The sequence below is a fragment of the Amphiprion ocellaris genome, chromosome 7 (assembly GCF_022539595.1).
Source record: "Amphiprion ocellaris isolate individual 3 ecotype Okinawa chromosome 7, ASM2253959v1, whole genome shotgun sequence".
Taxonomy (NCBI): domain Eukaryota; kingdom Metazoa; phylum Chordata; class Actinopteri; family Pomacentridae; genus Amphiprion; species Amphiprion ocellaris.
In genome coordinates, this window is record NC_072772.1 from 37,539,465 (window position 1) to 37,559,226 (window position 19,762).

Sequence of the window (19,762 nt, forward strand, 5' to 3'; positions counted from 1 at the left end):
CGGACAGAAATTATATTTCTTCCTCACTGTGATACAAACTACAGATAAACTATTGATAAACTATTGATAAACTACTGATAAACTATAGATAAAAACTAAATCCAATATTGGTTTATAAAATGAGGAGTTGATCAGATCCAATAATTGATCTTCTGGTTGATATTTGACTCTAATAACCAAACAAACCAAATAAAAACCTGTTTCTCTCTGTTTCAGGGTCTTTAAGAAAGCCAGTCCCAATGGAAAGGTGAGTTTCCTTCTTCTTAAAGCCGACACTTTACTGCTAGCAGTCTGTGGACTAAACCATCCGTCCTCCTCCAGCTCACCGTCTATCTGGGGAAGAGGGACTTTGTGGACCACGTGGACCTGGTAGAAGCTGTCGGTGAGCTCCACCTCCACCCAGCACACAGCTAGCTTTAGCTTCTGCTAGCTTTCAAATGCTCATCATCCAACTTCGTTATGTTTTGTTCCTGCAGACGGCGTCGTTCTGATCGACCCGGAATACCTGAAGGAGAGGAAAGGTGAGAAGTTCAGAACATGCAAGTTAAAGGCTCTCAGCATTTCATCAGATCACAGCCAATCAAAGGAACCGATCATAACAGTTTACAAAATAGCATATAACAGGTCATTGTATAATATTTAGACACAAAATGACAAAAACGATACACAAAATGACACAAATAAGACACAAAATGACCAAAATAAGACACAAATTGACCAAAACGAGACACAAAATGACAAAAATGACACACAAAATGACACATGAGATACAAAAGGACAAAAAAAGACACAAAACGACACAAACGAGACACAAAATGACCAATAAGACACAAAATAACACGAACAAGACACAAAATGACCAAAAAGGCACAAAACGACAAATACGAGACACAAGAGTCCCTCAGGGAAACATCCTGGAGCCGCTACTTTTTCTATTTAGACATGAAGTTGTTTATCTTTTATGTTTTAACCTCTTGAAACCATCTCAGCTTTACTTTTACGAAGTTAGCATAGCTTAGCATAAACACTGGAAGCGGGTGGAAGCTGCTAGCCTAGCTACCTTATAAACAGGAAGTGACTGTGTTTGCCGTTTCAGTGTTCGTCACTCTGACCTGCGCCTTCCGTTATGGCCGCGAGGATCTGGACGTCCTCGGCTTGACGTTCAGGAAGGATCTGTTCGTGGCCAACATCCAGGCATTTCCTCCGCTGCCCGAAGAGAAGAAGAGTCTGACCCGCCTCCAGGAGCGTCTCATCAAGAAGCTGGGAGAACACGCCTACCCGTTCACCTTCGAGGTACCACACTCCATTCTACAAAGCCGGTTCCTCTAGAATTGATTCATAAAAGGTTAGTCTACTGAGGACTGAAAACATTTGGGTTTAATGAGACCAGAGATCAACATTTCAGCTTTTATTTCAGGTGTTTACATCTGGGTCTGATACACGACTTACTGGAACCGACGGAGTTAAAACAGATTAAAGTGAAAAAGACTTACTATTCAGTTTCAATGACGGCATCAAGCCTTTGACCTTCTGACACCCAACTATCACCCAACTTTAGCATTCTCCTTCTGTGATGCTTACAGACTTTTTGGTATATTTTGTAAGATCTTTATATACTTTTTGGTACTTTTTGTATGATCTTTATAGACTTTTCGGAATTTTTGTAAAATCTTTTTAGGCTTTTCATGCTTTCTTGTAAGATTTTATAGACTTTTCATACTTTTTGTAAGGTCTTTATAGACTTTTTGGTACTTTTTGCAAGATCTTTATGGAGTTTTTGTACTTTTTCAGTGAAGGAACATCTGTAGAACATGATTATTACCAGAAATAGAGATCTCAGGTCTTCTAAAGAATGGAGTTATTGTGGGAAGAAGTTGGTTTATATGTAAGAAATGTGGAACTTAGAGTTTCTGATGCATTCAAGAAGAATTTTGTTGGTTTTAAAACAAGTTGTGGAAAAAAGAGTTTGTGTTTCCCGAGAGTGTTTTCTAAAATACCACCAAGAGATCTTCCATCTCCACAAACACCAGTTTCATTGTTGAAGCTTCTTCTAGTTCTGTTGAGGTTCCAGCAGATCTGGTCACTATCTTCATTAAAAGTCGTTGCAATTTGAGGTCGGTGAGTCAATTATTGTTTGAAATTGTTTATTTTTGGAGAGTTTTTAAGTGAAATATGTAGGATCATGAGATTTTGAAGAGATATCAGACTTTAAAGTCATGGTCCAGAGGGAAACACGTCACAGATGATGCCTTCAAGGACAGCTGGTAAGTTGACAGATGGATGATTCTCTCATAGATGGAGTCATTTTATTTAAAGGTGACGAGTTTAAACCAGAGCTGCACGGTGGCTCAAGGTTAGCACCATCGCCTCACAGCTAGAAGATCCTCAGTTGGCATCCCAGCCTGGTCCTGGAATCTTTCTACATGGAGTCTCCATGTTCTCCCTGCTGGGTTCACCAGGTTCTCTCCCAGCAAAATTTCAAAATCACAAAACAACCAAAATGAGACACAAAATGACCAAAATCAGACACAAAATTACGAAAATGAGACACAAAACAACAAAAAGAGACACAAACGACAGAAAGAGACACAAAATGACAAAAACGAGATACAAAACAATGAAAACGAGACACAAAATGACAAAAATGAGACACAAAACCACCACGAGACAAAAACCGACAAAAACGAGACACAAAATGACAAAAATGAGAAACAAAGCAGCGAAAACGAGATGCAAAATGACAAAAAATGAGACACAAAATGACGAAAACAAGTCACAAAATGACAAAAATGAGACACAAAATGACAAAAATGAGGAACAAAACAATGAAAACGAGACACAAAACCACCAAAATGAAATAAAAAATGACAAAAACGAGACACAAAATGACAAAAATGAGACACAAAACGACAAAAACGAGAAACAAAGATACAAAAACGAGACACAAAATGACAAAAACGAGACACAAAACCTCCAAAACGAGACAAAAAACGACAAAAATGAGACACAAAAGGACAAAAATGAGACACAAAAGGACAAAAATGAGACACAATACAACAAAAACGAGAAACAAAGCGACAAAAACGAGATACAATACCACCAAAACGAGACACAAAATGACAAAAACGAGACAAAACAAGAAAAATGAGACAAAATGATGAAAATGAGACAAAGCAACAAAAACGAGACACAAAGCGAAAAAAACATTACACAAAGCGACAAAAAGAAGACATAAAACGACAAAAATGAGACACAAACCCCGTGATGGGCTGTTACCTGTCCAGGTGTGTAGATGATGGACGTTTAAAGCAGCTGGTGGGTTTAGTTCAGAGGGTTAAACTCTTGTTAAATTCTGTCCTTTTCATGTTTTCTTCTTTTATTACTGTTTAATTTGTGTGTTTGTATTTATTTCATTATAAACTCAGTGTTGAGTTTTAAATGAATAAATGGATGAAATGTGGCCTCATCCTGCTGAAATAATGATCAGACATATTTAGTTTAAATTCGTCATGTCTGGTGTGTTTCTGACTGATGGCTTTGCATGTTTTTACTTTACGTGTTCCAGATTCCTCTGAACCTGCCATGTTCGGTCACGCTGCAGCCGGGCCCGGAGGACACGGGGAAGGTAAGACTCACTGTAACTAACAGTAACGGTGTTCAACGTGACGTCTGAAGCCATTTCTGTTCCTCCTGCCTTCAGGCCTGCGGCGTCGACTTCGAGGTGAAAGCTTTCTGTGCCGAAAATGTTGAAGAAAAGATCCACAAAAGGTAAAAGTGCTGCTGCGCTCCCTCACCCCCCATCCTCCCAAACACTAAGACATGAATTATGAATGGAGCATTAGCAGCTTCCTGCTCACATCATCTCACTGCTGACAGCCAGAAACCTCAACAACGTCTAGAGATCTGCAGACAGACACATTTACAGCCCACCTCTGGAACATCTGCAGAACATTTACAGCCCACCTCTGGAACATCTGCAGAACATTTACAGCCCACCTCTGGAACATCTGCAGAACATTTACAGCCCACCTCTGGAACATCTCCAGAACATTTACAGCCCACCTCTAGAACATCTCCAGAACATTTAAAGCCCACCTCTGGAACATCTGCAGAACATTTACAGCCCACCTCTGGAACATCTGCAGAACATTTACAGCCCACCTCTGGAACATCTCCAGAACATTTACAGCCCACCTCTAGAACATCTGAAGAACATTTAAAGCCCACCTCTGGAACATCTCCAGAACATTTACAGGCCACCTCTAGAACATCTGTAGAATTACTCCATTTAGTTCTGGTAAAACAGAAAGAATCGTCAGGTTTTCAGTTTTCTGATGGTCCTTGAATTAATGTAAATGACAAAAAAGAGACATGAAAAGAGTAAAACCAAAGCTATTGGCTGAATAAATAAATGCAGCTTGACTCAGAAACAGACAACAGAGGAGTAAGTTGTTGGAGATCCATCCAGCATGGAGAAACATCTCCTACTGATGATGAGCAGAGTAGAGAAGAAAAGCCTGGAGAAAAACATCTACAGGATGAGGAGATGGTAGGAGCTTCAGGAGGAACCACCTGGAGGTTCTGGAAGACATTTCTCCTGAAGCTCCTCTGATCTCCAGGACCTGGAGGACTGAGAACTTCCACAGAAGTCTGAGGAACAGCATGTTTTCAAGCTTTGGACCAACTGGTTTCAGGTTTTTCGTTCTGAGTCCTGCTGCCAGAAGACATCTCTGAGTTCTCTCTCCTTCTTCAGGATGTTCTGGTTCCTCAGAGCTGCAGGACTTTAGATGAACCACAGAGAAGAACCAGGTGTTTGTTGTTGCAGGAACTCTGTGCGTCTGGTGATCAGGAAGGTTCAGTATGCTCCAGAGAAACCAGGTCCTCAGCCCACAGCAGAAACCACCAGACAGTTCCTGATGTCGGACAAACCTCTACACCTGGAGGCCTCTCTGGACAAGGAGGTAACACCTGGACACACCTGGACACAGCTGAACACACCTTAGAACACCTGAATACACCTGAATGCATCTTAGAACACCTGAACACAACTTAGAACACACCTGAGAACACACCTGAACACACCTTAGAACACCTGAACACACCTGAACACACCTTAGAACACCTGAACACACCTTAGAACACCTGGACACAGCTGAACACACCTTAGAACACCTGAAAACACCTGAACACACATTAGAACACCTGAATGTACCTGTACATCTATATATGCACCAATGACTATTAATAGGAAGAACCTCTGAACCTTGGTTGTTGCTGTTGTTGTTGCTGTTGTTGTTTTTGTTGTTGTTGTTATTGTTGATGTGATTGTTGTTGCTGTTGTTATTGTTGTTGATGTTGTTGCTGCTGTTGTTTTTGCTGTTGTTGTTATTGTTGCTGTTGTTGTTGATGTGATTGTTGTTGTTGTGTGTTAACGGCGGTGATGCTCCTGTTGTCTCTCAGATCTATTACCACGGTGAACCCATCAGCGTCAACGTCCACGTCACCAACAACACCAACAAGACGGTGAAGAAGATGAAGATTTCAGGTGGGTGCTGCTGTGTTGAGTTGTGTTGTTGTGTTGAATTGTGTTGAGTTGTGTTGTTGTGTTGTGTAGTATTGTGTTGTGTAGTATTGTGTAGAGTTGTGTTGTGTAGAGTTGTGTTGTGTAGAGTTGTGTTGTGTTGTTGTGTAGTTTTGTGTAGAGTTTGTGTTTCATTCTCCCGTTGTGTGTCCGCAGTGCGACAGTACGCTGACATCTGCCTGTTCAACACGGCTCAGTACAAATGTCCCGTCGCCATCGAGGAGTCAGAGTGAGTTTAAACCAAACTAACGTTTAGTTTCAGCTCTGAGAAGATCCAGAAGGTCCAAAAAGTGCAGAAGGTCCACAAGGTCCAGAAAGTCCAGAACATCCAGAACATCCAGAAGGTCCACAAGGTCCAGAACATCCAGAAGATCCAGAAAATCCAGACGGTCTAGAAGATCCACAAGGTCCAGAAGGTCCCAGTCTGAAGGTAAACAGGATCCACATCCAGAAGGTCCAGAAGGTCCCAGTCTGAAGTTCCTAGTCTGAAGGTAAACAGGATCCAAGTCCAGAAGGTCCCAGTCTGAAGGTACACAGATGGAACAACCAGGAACAGAACTTTGTCTGAGTTCTTCTCCTTCACGGTGTTTTGGTTCCATAGAGAACTTCAGATTGAAACATGAACCACGGTGAAGATCAACGAGACTAACTGGGTCCAGATGGTTCCAGATGTTCTTGAACTGTGGAACCCTGACAGAACTTGGATGTGTTCCCTGGGTTCTCCGGTTCACTCCAGTGTTTCTTCTCTCTGCAGTGATGTGGTAGCTCCCAGCTCCACCTTCTGCAAGGTCTTCACTCTGACTCCGTTCCTGGCCAACAACCGGGAGAAGCGAGGTCTGGCTCTGGACGGGAAACTGAAGCATGAAGACACCAACCTGGCCTCCAGCACGCTGTGAGTCTAGCAGAACCTTCAGAACCTTCAGGGTGACACCTCGCTGACTCTGTTCTGTCTGCAGGTTGAGGGAAGGAGCCAACAAGGAGATCCTCGGCATCATCGTGTCCTACAAGGTCAAAGCGAAGCTGGTGGTGTCACGAGGCGGGTAGGTACTCTGTTCTGGTTCCTCAGGTTCCTCTGTGTGTCTGAGCTCAGGTGTAGCTTCAGGTGTAGCCTCAGGTGAACTCCAGATCTGCTGTAGAACCAGGATGATGTAGAACCAGGATGACGTAGAACCAGGTTGTAGAAACTCAGATTGGGGCTGTTCCTCCTCAGAAGGTCCCTCCAGACCTGCTGAGGTGTAGTTTGTGTCCACAGCTCCAGGTTCTTCTGGAGGCTCTGATGATGGTAGATGTTAGTGAGCTCAGTCAGGTAGTGGGCGGATGTGAATGAAACACCTGACAATGTTCCTGTCCATTGGTTTCAGGCTCCTGGGAGACCTGGCGGCCAGGTAAGCTCCACCTGCACCAACACATTCCTCCTGTCTCTGACTCAGCTTCACCAGATCTTTTGTCCTGCAGCGACGTCTCAGTGGAGCTTCCCTTCACGCTGATGCACCCCAAGCCTCTGGAGGAGTCCATCTACAGAGACGGTGAGGCTGATGCTAATCCTAGCCTTATTTCACTGGAAGCTACTAGCATCAAGTTAATGCTAGCTTTACTTCACTGGAAGCTGCTAGCATCAAGCTAACATTAGGTTCATTTCACTGGAAGCTGCTAGCATCAAGCTAACGTTAGCTTCATTTCACTGGATGCTGCTAGCATCAAGCTAACGCTGCTAGCGTCAAGCTAATGTTAGCTTTACTTCACTGGAAGCTGCTAGCATCAAGCTAACGCTAGCTTTATGTCACTGGATGCTGCTAGCGACAAGCTAACGTTAGCTTTATTTCTCTGGAAGCCGCTAGCATTAAGCTAACATTAGCTTTATTTCACTGGAAGCTGCTAGCATCAAGCTAACGTTAGCTGTTTTCATTTTGTGTCTAATTTCTGTCATTAGATGTCTTTTTTTTCATTTTGTGTCTAATTTCTGTCATTAGATGTCTTTTTTTTCATTTTGTGTCTAATTTTTGTCATTTTGTGTCTAATTTTTGTCATTATGCATCTTGCTTTTTTCATTTTGTGTCTCATTTTTGTCATTGTGTGTGTGATTTTTGTCATTGTGTCTGTGATTTTTGTCTTTATCTTGCTGCTCTGTTCACTGTTTCTGAGCTTGTTGCTCTCACAGGTTTTTAGTTGTTTCCTGGTTCCTGTTGGGTTAAATGGTTTGTTTTCTGAATGCTTTAGGGAACGTTTTTGGGGCCTTAAAGTGTATTTTGTGTAAATCTTAGCTAACCAGATGTTTTCACGGCTGCTTCCTGCACACAGATTGTAGAACCGTGTTCCTGAATCGTCCCTCCTTCCTGTTTTAACTCCAGATAAACAGACTAACAGAGTTGTCGGGTTGTTGATGTTCTCGGTGTGTAACCAGCTCCTCCTCTTCCTCCCTCAGCTCCAGATGAAGCTCCGATCGACACAAACCTCATCGAGTTCGACACACAGTAAGCCTGGTCTTCCTGTCTGCGCCGTGATTGGCTGCTGTGGACATTAGCGGTGATGGACTGGTCTCCTGGGCCGCAGCCTTTAATGCGTCTTAATGCGGCTGCAGCAGGAAATGGGCTCTGGGCTGCAGGGAGGACCAGCAGCGCAGCAGCAGCTGAATCAGGGGGGTTAACAGAGACGCTGTCATCCAATCAGTGATCGCTAGCTTAGCATCAATAATCAATTGTCAATGAAATAATAACACTAACCGTCCTGTGGTAATTTTACTATTTTAGTCTAAAGATGCTAAATTTGTGCCTCAAGGATTGAGATAAAATCACCTTCAGGTCTGACATCAGAACTGATTTCACCCACAGCCGTCTGTTTATGGTAGTTTAGTGTCTGTTTATTGTAGTTTAGTGTCTGTTTATTGTAGTGTCTGTTTATGGTAGTTTAGTGTCTGTTTATGGTAATTTAGTGTCTGTTTATTGTAGTGTCTGTTTATGGTAGTTTAGTGTCTGTTTATTGTAGTGTCTGTTTATGGTAGTTTAGTGTCTGTTTATGGTAGTTTAGTGTGTGTTTATTATAGTTTAGTGTCTGTTTATGGTAGTTTAGTGTCTTTATTATAGCTTAGTGTCTGTTTATTGTAGTTTGGTGTCTGTTTATTGTAGTGTCTGTTTATGGTAGTTTAATGTCTTTTTATTGTAGTTTAGTGTCTGTTTATGGTAGTTTAGTGTCTGTTTATTGTAGTGTCTGTTTATGGTAGTTTAGTGTCTGTTTATGGTAGTTTAGTGTCTGTTTATTGTAGTGTCTGTTTATGGTAGTTTAGTGTCTGTTTATTATAGTTTAGTGTCTGTTTATGGTAGTTTAATGTCTGTTTATTATAGCTTAGTGTCTGTTTATTGTAGTTTAGTGTCTGTTTATTGTAGTGTCTGTTTATTGTAGTTTAGTGTCTGTTTATTGTAGTTTAGTGTCTGTTTATGGTAGTTTAGTGTCTGTTTATTATAGTTTAGTGTCTGTTTATTGTAGTTTAGTGTCTGTTTATTGTAGTGTCTGTTTATGGTAGTTTAGTGTCTGTTTATTGTAGTTTTGTGTCTGTTTATGGCAGTTTAGTGTCTGTCTGTGGTAGTTTTTGAAAATATTCATAGTATGAATATTAAATAGATAAAATTTAATAATGTGAATAATTAGTTATAACTATTTTCAAAAAATATTGGCTGAAATCATGGCTAACAGTCGAAACTGTTTCCTGAAGTTAAACAATAAAACTGTGAATGGTATAGTTGGTTAAATATGACGCTAACAGTTGAATTACATGCTAATATTATGACTGAACCATTGAAACATTGTTAAAAGTATCACTAACTGTGAGCATTTTTAGGTAAAAGTAAGGATAAACAATTGAAAATTATTAGCTAAAAATAATGCAACTTAAAATAGCTAGCTAAAGTTATAAATATACTGTAGAAGAATGGTAAAAGAGTGGAAAATCTAAAAGTAGAGACAAACAGTTGAAATAGTTAGCTAGCAATATGGACTAAAGATTCCATAGCAGTTGAAATAGTTAGCTAGCAGTATGGACAAAGATTCCATAACAGGTGAAATAGTTAGCCAAAGAAAACAGAGAAACATTTGAAACAGCTAGCTAAAATTATGAATAAACAGCTGGAAGTCTTTAGCTAAAATGTGGGTGAATGGTTGGGATTTTTAGCTCATATTATAGATTAACACTGTTTTCTAAAAGCTAAAAGTAAAGATAAACTGTTGGAATTGTTAGCTAGTGGTATGAATAGCAAAATACAATGGATAAACGTTTATAATAGCTAAAATTATGAATAAACAGTTGAAATAGTTAGCTAGCAGTATGGACTAAAGATTCCATAACAGTTGAAATAGTTAGCCAAGTAAAATAGATAAACATTTGAAATAGCTAGCTAAAGTTATGAATAAACAGCTGGAGGTTCTTAGCCAAACTTTTGGTGAATGGTTGAAATTTTTAGCTCATATTATAGATTAAAATATAAGTGCTGAAAGTATGGATAAACAGAGGAAATTGTTAGCTAAAAGTATGGGCTAATAATTCCATAACAGAATAGTTAGCTAGCCATATGGGTAATGAAACCATTAGCTAAATATAATGGATAAACATTTGAAATAGCTACAATTATGAATAAACGGTTGAACTAGTTAGCTAACAGCATGGACTAAAAATAGTATAACACAATAGTTAGCTAGCTGTGTGGGTAATGGAATTGTTAACTAAATATAACGGATAAACATTTGAAATGGCTAAAACTATGAGTAAACAGTTGGATACTTTCCGCTAATAGCTAAACGTGTTCTCTTGAACGCTGATCTCCCGACTGACCAGAACCTTCTCCTCCCCACAGTGACGATGATATCATCTTCGAGGACTTCGCCCGGCAGAGGCTGATTGGTGCGAAAGATGACAAGGACGAAGACGAGGAGCCGGTGGATTCGCCCAAGCTGGACGACAGATAGAGACGGACAGCGGCGTTTAGCGTGGAGCTAACGGAGGTCAGCTTTAGGTCAGTCTGGACATCCTTCAACACTCGGTGGCGTTTGTGTTTCCTGTCCATCCTCTGCGTCCTGAATCCTCCGGGTGAAGCAGCTCTTCTTCATTAGCCGGCTGGAACTCTGAATGTCGTAACGCCAGCTGGTAGCATGCCTCTAGCGTCTCTTTGTTCTACGTGTTTCCATTAGCGACGAACGGGAGTCCAGTTGTGTTGAGATTAGTTTCAATGTTGTGTATCAGAGGGTCTTCGTAACAACAACACTGCCAACTGAACAGTTCACCGTCAGAGCCATGATTCAGCCGACCGGGAGGCTAATGGTCGGTCTGTATGTTGAAGGAACATACGTGTGATCTGCAGGACGTCCGAGCTGCCAGCAGGACCTCAAACCATCAGCTGGGAGGACTGTGACCTGTTTGCATGGATTCATCAATAATCAGCCTTCATAGCCACGCCCTGATTTTAATGAGCATCTGAGTGTTTGTAGTCTCATGTTTTCATCATCAGTGTTCACGGCATTCTTTCACTTCATTTCTATAAAACAACAAAAACAGAAAACCACAAACATAAGACAGAAAACAACAAAAACGACAAAAATGAGAGAAAACGACAAAAATGACAAAAACGAGATGTAAAACGACAAAAACAAGACATAAAACGAAAAAAACAAAAACAAGACAGCAAATGACAAAAACAAGACACAAAAGACAAAAACGAGACATAAAACAAAAAAACAAAAACAAGACAGCAAATGACAAAAACAAGACACAAAAGACAAAAACGAGACATAAAACGACAAAAATGAGACATAACAAAAACGAGACAAATTGACAAAAACGCCATCACCAGGTTAGACTAACATGTTGTGGGAAACATTCCATGAATAATAATTATTATTTTAAATATTATTTTGGTGAAAAAAATTTTCCCACAATTACAGAGACATGAATGAAAAAAATAAAACCAAAAAAAGAGATTTAAATTAGATTCTGTTTTATTAGAGATCCAGTTTGGTCATCAGAGGGGTGGACAAGAGAAAAATGTCATTTTAGGGGAACTCCAGACTTATTTGGTATTTTAAAGATATTTTCAAACATTCTTTTCTCCTAGTTTTTATAGATTTGGTCTCAGGACAAGAACATTTACACACTACTGCATGTTTTAGGGTTTTCAAACTGATCACATGTATCGATTAACAAAAAATCCCTTCTTTAATGATCAATTATTCAGAAGACTGTAATTACTGAACCTTTACTCTGAAAACTAATCAGAACATCGACTTCCTCCAGGTGACCTTTGTGCAGGTGTGTAGTTGTTTGTGTGATGATGGAGGACCAGAACACCGACTGTAGTTTTTATTTCCATGTTTCCTCCAGGATCAGGATGTCTCCATGGTTTCTCCTCTTGTTCCAGCTAGTCAGAGTTTAAGAACCCAACTTGTATATTTCACTGCATCTTTAATAAAAGGACGTTTGTGGCCGTTGCGGTGGGTTTCGTCTTTATGATGGAGGTGGAAATAAAGTATATTTAGAAGTTAGGGTTATGGTTGGGGTTACGGTTGGGTTGGGTTAGGGTTGTGTTGGGTTGGGTTGCGTTGGGTTAGGGTTGGGTTGGGTTAGGGTTGGGTTGTGTTGGGTTAGGGTTGGGTTAAGGTTGTGTTGGGTTGGGTTGTGTTGGATTGGGTTAGGGTTGTGTTGGGTTGGGTTGGGTTGTGTTGGGTTGGGTTAGGGCTATGTTGGGTTAGGGTTGTCTTGGGTTGGGTTAGGGTTGGGTTGAGTTAGGGTTAGGTTGGGTTGGGTTAAGGTTGGGTTAGGGCTGTAACACAGTAAACCTCAGACCTCCTGAGCGCCACAGGGTTCGTTTAGTTCTCTCTGAGTTTATCTTGCTGGTGGACGTCATGTTTGTGGTTTTCCAGCAGGAGAAACCTTCACAGACATGATTGTTTTTGCTCTCAGATTAAGGATCCTCAGGAAGCCGTTGCGGATCTCTTTGGTCCGGACACCGTAGATGATGGGGTTGACCGTCGCCGGGAGCAGGATGTACATGACGCCCATGACGGAGTTGGCATCAGTCGGTATGGGGATGTTCAGGTTGTGAGACAGGAAGGTGACGCTGCCCACCAGGTAGAAACACATCATCACCATCAGGTGAGTCCCGCAGGTGTGGAAAGCCTTCCGTCGGTCTTCACCGGCTGCCGCTCGCAACACGACGCTGATGATCTTCATGTAGGAGAAGAAGATGAGCGGTATGTCCACCCCTACGAAGCAGATGATGACGGCGAGGCCTGCGGCGCTGTTCCTGCTGGTGCTGCTGCAGGCCAGGCTGACCAGCGCCATGTGGTCGCAGTAGCAGTGCCGGATGACGTTGGAGCCGCAGAACCTCAGAGAACCTGCCAGACCCACCAGTGTGGCCATGATGGAGATGCTCCGCAGCAGCGTGAACAGCAACAGCTTCGCCAACATGGATGAGTCGATGATCTCGGTGTAGCGTAGCGGCTTGCAGATGGCGACGTAGCGGTCCAGCGCCATGGCCAGCAGCAGTGTGGACTCCACCGAGGACAGGAAGTGGGTGAAGAACATCTGAGTCAGGCAGCCGGCCAGCGAGATGTGGTCCCAGTCGAACAGGAAGCCCAGCAGCATGTTGGGGATGATGGCGGTGGCCACCAGGACGTCGACCACACACAGCAGGCAGACCAGCAGGTACATGGGGCTGTGCAGACTGGCCACGCTGCGGATCACGTAGACCACCAGAGAGTTCCCCAGCAGCACCAGCAGGTAGGACGCAGAGAACAGCAGCGCCAGCAGCCACCGGTGCTTCTGCAGCTCAGGAAACCCTCTGAACATGAAGCTGCTGTGGGAGAAGTTCTGACCCGACATCCTGAGGACTCCCTGGACAGAGAACCAGAAAAAACAAGATCAGGACGGTTCAGACGTGGAATCTGTGTTTTTACTCATCGGTTGGTCGGTTGTGGTAGAAAATGGTGACCTTCATATGTCATGAAGCAGCTTTAGCTTCTAGTTCTTCTAACACCACACAAAACGGCAAAAACGAGACTCAAAACGACAAAAACGAGACACAAAACGACAAAAACGAGACACAAAATGACAAAAACGAGACACAACACGAGACACAAAATGACTAAAACGAGACTGAGAAAGACAAAAATGAGACTCAAAATGACAAAAACAACAAATGATTTCATGTTGATCTGCTGCTTATTTAACACTTTTAACCTCCGACAGGACAAAGATGAAACACTGTCTTTAAAAGAGTTTAAAAGTCATGTTGTCTTTTAAAAAGCACCAAAATGATTCGAGTTATCACCATAAAGAGACGCAAAGTGACACAAAACCACCACTAAGAGACGCAAAGCCACCAAAAAATGATTCTGAACCACCACAACAAGATCCCTAACCATCATAAAGACACCAAAAATGACAATAAAACCACCACAAAAAAACCCCAAAAACACTAAGAGACACAAAGTGACCACAACACCAACAAAAGAGACGCAAAATCACCACAATCACCACCAAGAGACACAAATCCACCAAAAACCACTCCAGAACTCCTGCTGGTGGGACTCCATCTCCAGATTCAAGCTAGAGAAACACCAGCTTTTATATTTGGTCATTAATTAAGAGAAATAATCTGACTTGAACCCTGAACATAAAACAGGAAATCAACACGGAGCAGTCGGTCGTAAAAATAAAAGCCTCATAGTTTAGTGTGTCATAAAAAAATGTCACAGCATAGAAATTCACAAGAGACGTGATAGTATGTTTGTACATGTATGTATAATTCCACATATATGTAGAGATATGTTGCCAAAATCACCAAAAGTTTAAATTTTTATTTCCAAACAAATCCTGATGCTGAAGAGGAGTCAAAATATTCAGGTTTTCATCAGTTAATACTCATCCATATTAATATTTCTGCTGATAGCATAATTAATACGTCACTGACTGCTACTGCTCTCCATCCACGGAGGGACTTCTGCTTTATGAGAAACAGATTAACATGACAACAAAAACAAGGTGCAAAATGACAAAAACGAGACGCAAAACAGCAAAAATGAGACGCGAAACGACAAAAATGAGACGCAAAACAAAAACGAGATGCAAAATGACAAAAACGAAATGCGAAACGACAAAAACAAGACACAAATCAACAAAAACAAGACACAAATCAACAAAAACAAGATGCAAACCGATAAAAACGAGACACAAAATGACAAAAATGAGACACAAAAAAGACGCAAAACAGCAAAAACGAGACACAAAGCGATAAAAATGAGACGCAAAACGACCAAAATGAGACACAAAGCGACAAAAACGAGACACAAAACGACCAAAACGAGACACAAAGTGATAAAATGAGACACAAAACGACCAAAACGAGACACAAAGCGATAAAAACGAGACACAAAACGACCAAAACGAGACACAAAGTGATAAAAACGAGACACAAAACGACAAAAATGAGATGCAAAACAACAAAAACGAGATGCAAAATGACAAAAACGAGATGCGAAACGACAAAAACGAGACGCAAATCAACAAAAACAAGATGCAAACCGATAAAAAGGAGACACAAAATGACACAAAAACGAGACAAAGCGATAAAAACGAGACACAAAACGACAAAAATGAGACACAAAACAACAAAAATGAGATGCAAAACAACAAAAACAAGACACAAAATGGCAAAAACGAGACGCAAAACGACCAAAACGAGACACAAAGCGATAAAAACGAGACGCAAAAAGACAAAAATGAGACGCAAAACAACAAAAACGAGATGCAAAATGACAAAAACGTGACGCGAAACGACAAAAACGAGATGCAAAATGACAAAAACGAGATGCAAAATGACAAAAACGAGACACAAAAAAGACGCAAAACAGCAAAAACAAGACACAATGACAAACACGAGATGCAAAACAACAAAAACAAGACACAAAATGGCAAAAACGAGACACAAAGCGATAAAAACTAGACAAAAAACAACCAAAACGTGACAGAAAGGAAACCCAACGTCCTGAGGAGACACCACACCAGTAGAGTTTGTAGATTAAAGTGATCAGAATCAGTGGAGGAATCACAGGTTCTTACCTGCAGAGCCTCGGCTGGTCGTCGGGGAAACCTGGGGTCCTCTCAGCTCGTCTTAAAGCCCAATGTCCAGACGTCCCACAGGACTCGAACATAGCAGCTCTGTGATTGGCTGAGAGCCTCCAGGTTCTCTGGAGTTTAATCACTTTTAATGACCCTGAGGTTTGTTCATCAGCTGATCATCTGGTTCAAAATCTGCAGGTTTGACAGAAAAAATGAGTTTCTGGACATTTAATGATTCAATACTCAATAAAACTCAGATTACAAGACCCAAGACAGCATACAGAAAACACAAAACGACATAAAGAAGACACAAAATGATATAAAGAAGACACAAAACAGCATAAAGAAGACACAAAACGACAAAAACGAGACACAAAACAGCATCAAGAAGACACAAAACGACAAAAATGAGACACAAAACAGCATAAAGAAGACACTGACAAAAACGAGACACAAAACGGCATCAAGAAGACACAAAACGACAAAAAAGAGACACAAACCGCATAAAGAAGACACAAAACGACAAAAATGAGACACAAAATAGCATAAAGAAGACACAAAACAGCGTAAAGCAGACACAAAAGAGCATAAAGAAGACAAAACGATAAAAAGAGACTCAAAAACAAAACACAAAACCAGACTGGACATTACCATGGATTCATCTCAGCATTCTGCTGTTTCACTGAAACAATAAATCAAACTCGTTCCTCGGAGGTTTGAATCTAATTTTCCTCCTTCAGGAATGTGTTTGTTGTCGTCTCTCCTGGAGCTAATTGGTCTGGAAGATGCTGGGATTCATTATCTGCTCTCTTTAATTAGTCCGTCCGTCCTGCTGGGACTCACACCTCTGATGAGTTTCTGAGGCGTTAAACAGCTTCATGGTGTTCCAGTCTGAAGGTTTAACACAAACTCATGCTTTCATGTTGATCTGCTGCTAATTTACCACTTTCAACCTCCGGCAGGACAGACGGAGAACAAATACTGTCCTTAAAGGAGTTTAAAAGTCATGATGTCTTTAAAAAAACACCAAAACCATCCAGCTATCACCATGAAGAGACACAAAGCGACCACAAAACCAACAAAATGACCAAAACAGACACAAAATGACAATCAGGGAAACAAAATGACCACAAAAGATGCCAAACCTCTACGATGAGACACAATACCACTACAAAGGCACTCAAAATGGCCACCAAACCAACAACAAAAGGACACAAGTCACCAAAAATAGACATAAAACCAACAAAAAAGGGACACAAAATGACCAAAATAGACACAAAACTATAACAAAACCACCACAAACTGGAGTCATGTTCAGAGATCCACCACAGATGAACCAGGATGGAGGAGCTGCTAGGTTACCTTCAGGAGTCTCCAGGTTGGTTCAACCAATCAGGCTGTTTCCTCCGTCACTCATTTCCTCGTGTCTGAAAACATCTAAAAACCTTCTGAACTTCAGGAACAGCTTTTATACGAGTCCCTCTGTGAAGATCCATCAGTTCCTCCTCAGAACATCTGGTTCTTCATCTCCAGTAACTTTATCAATGATCAGAGTTCTACCTTCATACTGGGAATATTTCCAGAGTTCCAGGTCCTTGAAGTCCATAGAGGAGAACATCTCCTGGAGAAAGTTCTAGAGTAGATCAACTGACAACTGGACAGTTGTGGGTAAGTCTACTCTAGAACTTTCTCCAGTTGTCAGTAGGTATTCTCTAGAACTTTCTCCAGTTGTCAGTAGGTCTACTCTAGAACTTTCTCCAGTTGTCGGCAGGTCTTCTCTAGAACTTTCTCCAGTTGTCAGTAGGTCTACTCTAGAACTTTCTCCAGTTGTCAGTAGGTCTACTCTAGAACTTTCTCCAGTTGTCGGCAGGTCTACTCTAGAACTTTCTCCAGTTGTCGGCAGGTCTTCTCTAGAACTTTCTCCAGTTGTCGGTAGGTCTACTCTAGAACTTTCTCCAGTTATCAGCAGGTCTTCTCTAGAACTTTCTCCAGTTGTCGGTAGGTTTACTCTAGAACTTTCTCCAGTTGTCAGTATGTCTTCTCTAGAACTTTCTCCAGTTGTCAGTAGGTCTACTCTAGAACTTTCTCCAGGGGATGTTCTTCTCTCCTGCTTCCAGTCTTTAGTCTCACTTAGAACATTCCAGGTCCTTGAAGTCCATAGAGGAGGGTCAAGATTTATCACTTTTTAATGGACTTCTTCAGGACTTCTTCCTCTCAGAAGACACCGTCTGGAACATCTTCTACTTTCAGTCTTCAGCTTGGTGGTTCCTTGAGGTTCTGTAGAGGGTTCTGGTTGGTTTGGTGGTTCCTTCAGGTTCTGTAGAGGGTTCAGGTTGGTTTGGTGGTTCCTTCAGGTTCTGTAGAGGATTCTGGTTGGTTTGTTGGTTCCTTCAGGTTCTGGGGTTCTGTAGAGGGTTCTGGTCGGGTCAGGGTTCGAGTTCTTGAACAGCAGCTCAGCGTCTTCAGGATGTGCTGCCGGATCTCTTTGGTTCTGACGCCGTAGATGATGGGGTTGAAGCAGCTGGGGAGCAGCAGGTACATGGAGCTGAAGAAGACCCGGCAGGACACTGGGAGGCTGGTTCTGATCCGGTACGACAGGAAGGCCACCAGCACCACCGCCAGGCTGACCAGCATCACCAGCAGGTGGGTCACACAGGTGTGCAGCGCTCGGACGCCCGCCCGGCCAGACCTGGGCACCGAGCCGAAGATCAGCACATAGGAGGCGAAGATGAGGAGGAAGTTGGTGACGGGGATGAAGGCCAGGGCCAGGAGGCCCAGCAGGCTGTTGGTCGAGGTCGGTCCACAGGAGAGCTCCACCAGCGCCATGTGCTCACAGAAGCAGTGCTGGATCACGTTCCCGCAGAACCTCAGCATTCCCGTCAGGCCCACCAGCAGCGACACCATGACGGCGTTCCTCAGCACCAGAGGAACCACAAACCTGGAGAACCTCCGTGGCGCCATCTGCTGGTGGTAGCTGAGTGGTGTGCAGATAGCGAAGTAGCGGTCCAGTGCCATCCAGACCAGCAGCGTGGACTGCAGCGCCCCCAGGAAGTGGAGGAGGTGCATCTGCAGCAGGCAGCCAATCAAAGAGATGCTCCTCCGGCCCAACAGGAAGTTCAGCAGCATGTCGGGGACGAAGAACAGCGGCAGGCTGAGGTCCACGGCCGCCATGGAGGCCATCAGCAGGTACATGGGTGAGTGGAGGCTCTGGTTGGACACCACCACCAGCAGCAGCAGAGAGGTTGCCGACAGTGACACGACAAAGTGGAAGAAGAATGGCAGGAAGAGGACAGACCTCAGCGCTCCCAGGTCACCGAAACCGTCCAATAGGAAGAGACGGTGAGACGACACGTTCAAAATCCTGTTAGTCAGCTGAAGACACAGAGATAGATAGATGGATAGATAGATAGATAGATAGATAGATAGATAGATAGATAGATAGATAGATAGATAGATAGATAGATAGATAGATAGATAGATAGATAGATAGATAGATAGATAGATAGATAGATAGCTTTATTTGTAATTGCACACTTTCATATACAATGAAATTTCATTTGAGCTGCCCTGCCAATGACAGCTCCGGCTGCTGTGCAGTGCTGCGTGGCACCTTTCTTGAGGAAAAAAAAGAAAAACACATGTTGGGATCTGGGTAGGGATAGCAGAGGGTAGAAGAAAAAAAAGGCTCGTTGTACCAAATGAAACTTCCAATGTTGGGAAATTCAATTTGAGAAGGAACCTAAAAAAACAAACCCGCAAACAGGCAAAGCATGACATTAGACAAGTATAGTTGGGATAAGGATGTGGGGTGGTGGAGGGGGGAGCACCGCACAGTTAGCTGGTTCCCGTGCAGCAAATTACTGCATGGATTCCTGGCTCCTGTGTATAGTGAGGAAAGCTTGTGGAGGCGGGGGGGATGGAGATTATGGACATGTGTGCAAATGTTTAGCTCAGTCCTCAGTTCATGAGTCCGAATGTGTGTGTATGCGTGTAGCCCATCTTCTTCCGTCTCAGACCTCCGGTGTCTCAGTTCGTGAGGGTGGGAGTGCGATAACACAGCAAGGTTGCTATGGAGACGTCCT

At 42.4% G+C, this 19,762-nt stretch overlaps 3 protein-coding genes across 3 annotated transcripts in view; 1 reads left to right on the forward strand and 2 right to left on the reverse strand.

The window, feature by feature from the left end:
• arrb1 (arrestin, beta 1) overlaps positions 1 to 12,049 on the forward strand; it is a 22,481-nt gene extending 10,432 nt beyond the window's left edge. The window contains exons 2-16 of the mRNA XM_023261914.3: positions 217 to 247; positions 322 to 382; positions 477 to 521; positions 1,097 to 1,293; positions 3,566 to 3,625; positions 3,701 to 3,768; positions 4,826 to 4,961; positions 5,461 to 5,545; positions 5,738 to 5,810; positions 6,336 to 6,473; positions 6,538 to 6,621; positions 6,943 to 6,966; positions 7,037 to 7,107; positions 8,004 to 8,052; positions 10,423 to 12,049. Of these exons, the coding sequence (XP_023117682.1) occupies positions 217 to 247; positions 322 to 382; positions 477 to 521; positions 1,097 to 1,293; positions 3,566 to 3,625; positions 3,701 to 3,768; positions 4,826 to 4,961; positions 5,461 to 5,545; positions 5,738 to 5,810; positions 6,336 to 6,473; positions 6,538 to 6,621; positions 6,943 to 6,966; positions 7,037 to 7,107; positions 8,004 to 8,052; positions 10,423 to 10,534 (1,234 nt within the window). The 3' untranslated portion in view covers positions 10,535 to 12,049. The remainder of the gene's footprint in view (positions 1 to 216; positions 248 to 321; positions 383 to 476; positions 522 to 1,096; positions 1,294 to 3,565; positions 3,626 to 3,700; positions 3,769 to 4,825; positions 4,962 to 5,460; positions 5,546 to 5,737; positions 5,811 to 6,335; positions 6,474 to 6,537; positions 6,622 to 6,942; positions 6,967 to 7,036; positions 7,108 to 8,003; positions 8,053 to 10,422) is intronic.
• Positions 12,050 to 12,099: 50 nt separating this feature from the next.
• On the reverse strand, positions 12,100 to 14,014 carry LOC111563036 (olfactory receptor 51E2-like). Its single transcript, XM_023261920.3, has one exon. The coding sequence runs from the start codon at positions 13,440 to 13,442 to the stop codon at positions 12,462 to 12,464; it is 981 nt and encodes a 326-aa protein (XP_023117688.2). The 5' UTR covers positions 13,443 to 14,014; the 3' UTR covers positions 12,100 to 12,461.
• Positions 14,015 to 17,859: 3,845 nt separating this feature from the next.
• On the reverse strand, positions 17,860 to 19,546 carry LOC111563035 (olfactory receptor 52K2-like). The gene is made up of 2 exons (XM_055011890.1): positions 19,542 to 19,546; positions 17,860 to 19,194 (listed from the first exon to the last, which is right to left on the reverse strand). The coding sequence occupies exons 1-2, from the start codon at positions 19,544 to 19,546 to the stop codon at positions 18,009 to 18,011; spliced, it is 1,191 nt and encodes a 396-aa protein (XP_054867865.1). The 3' UTR covers positions 17,860 to 18,008.
• Between the last annotated feature and the right edge of the window lie 216 nt (positions 19,547 to 19,762).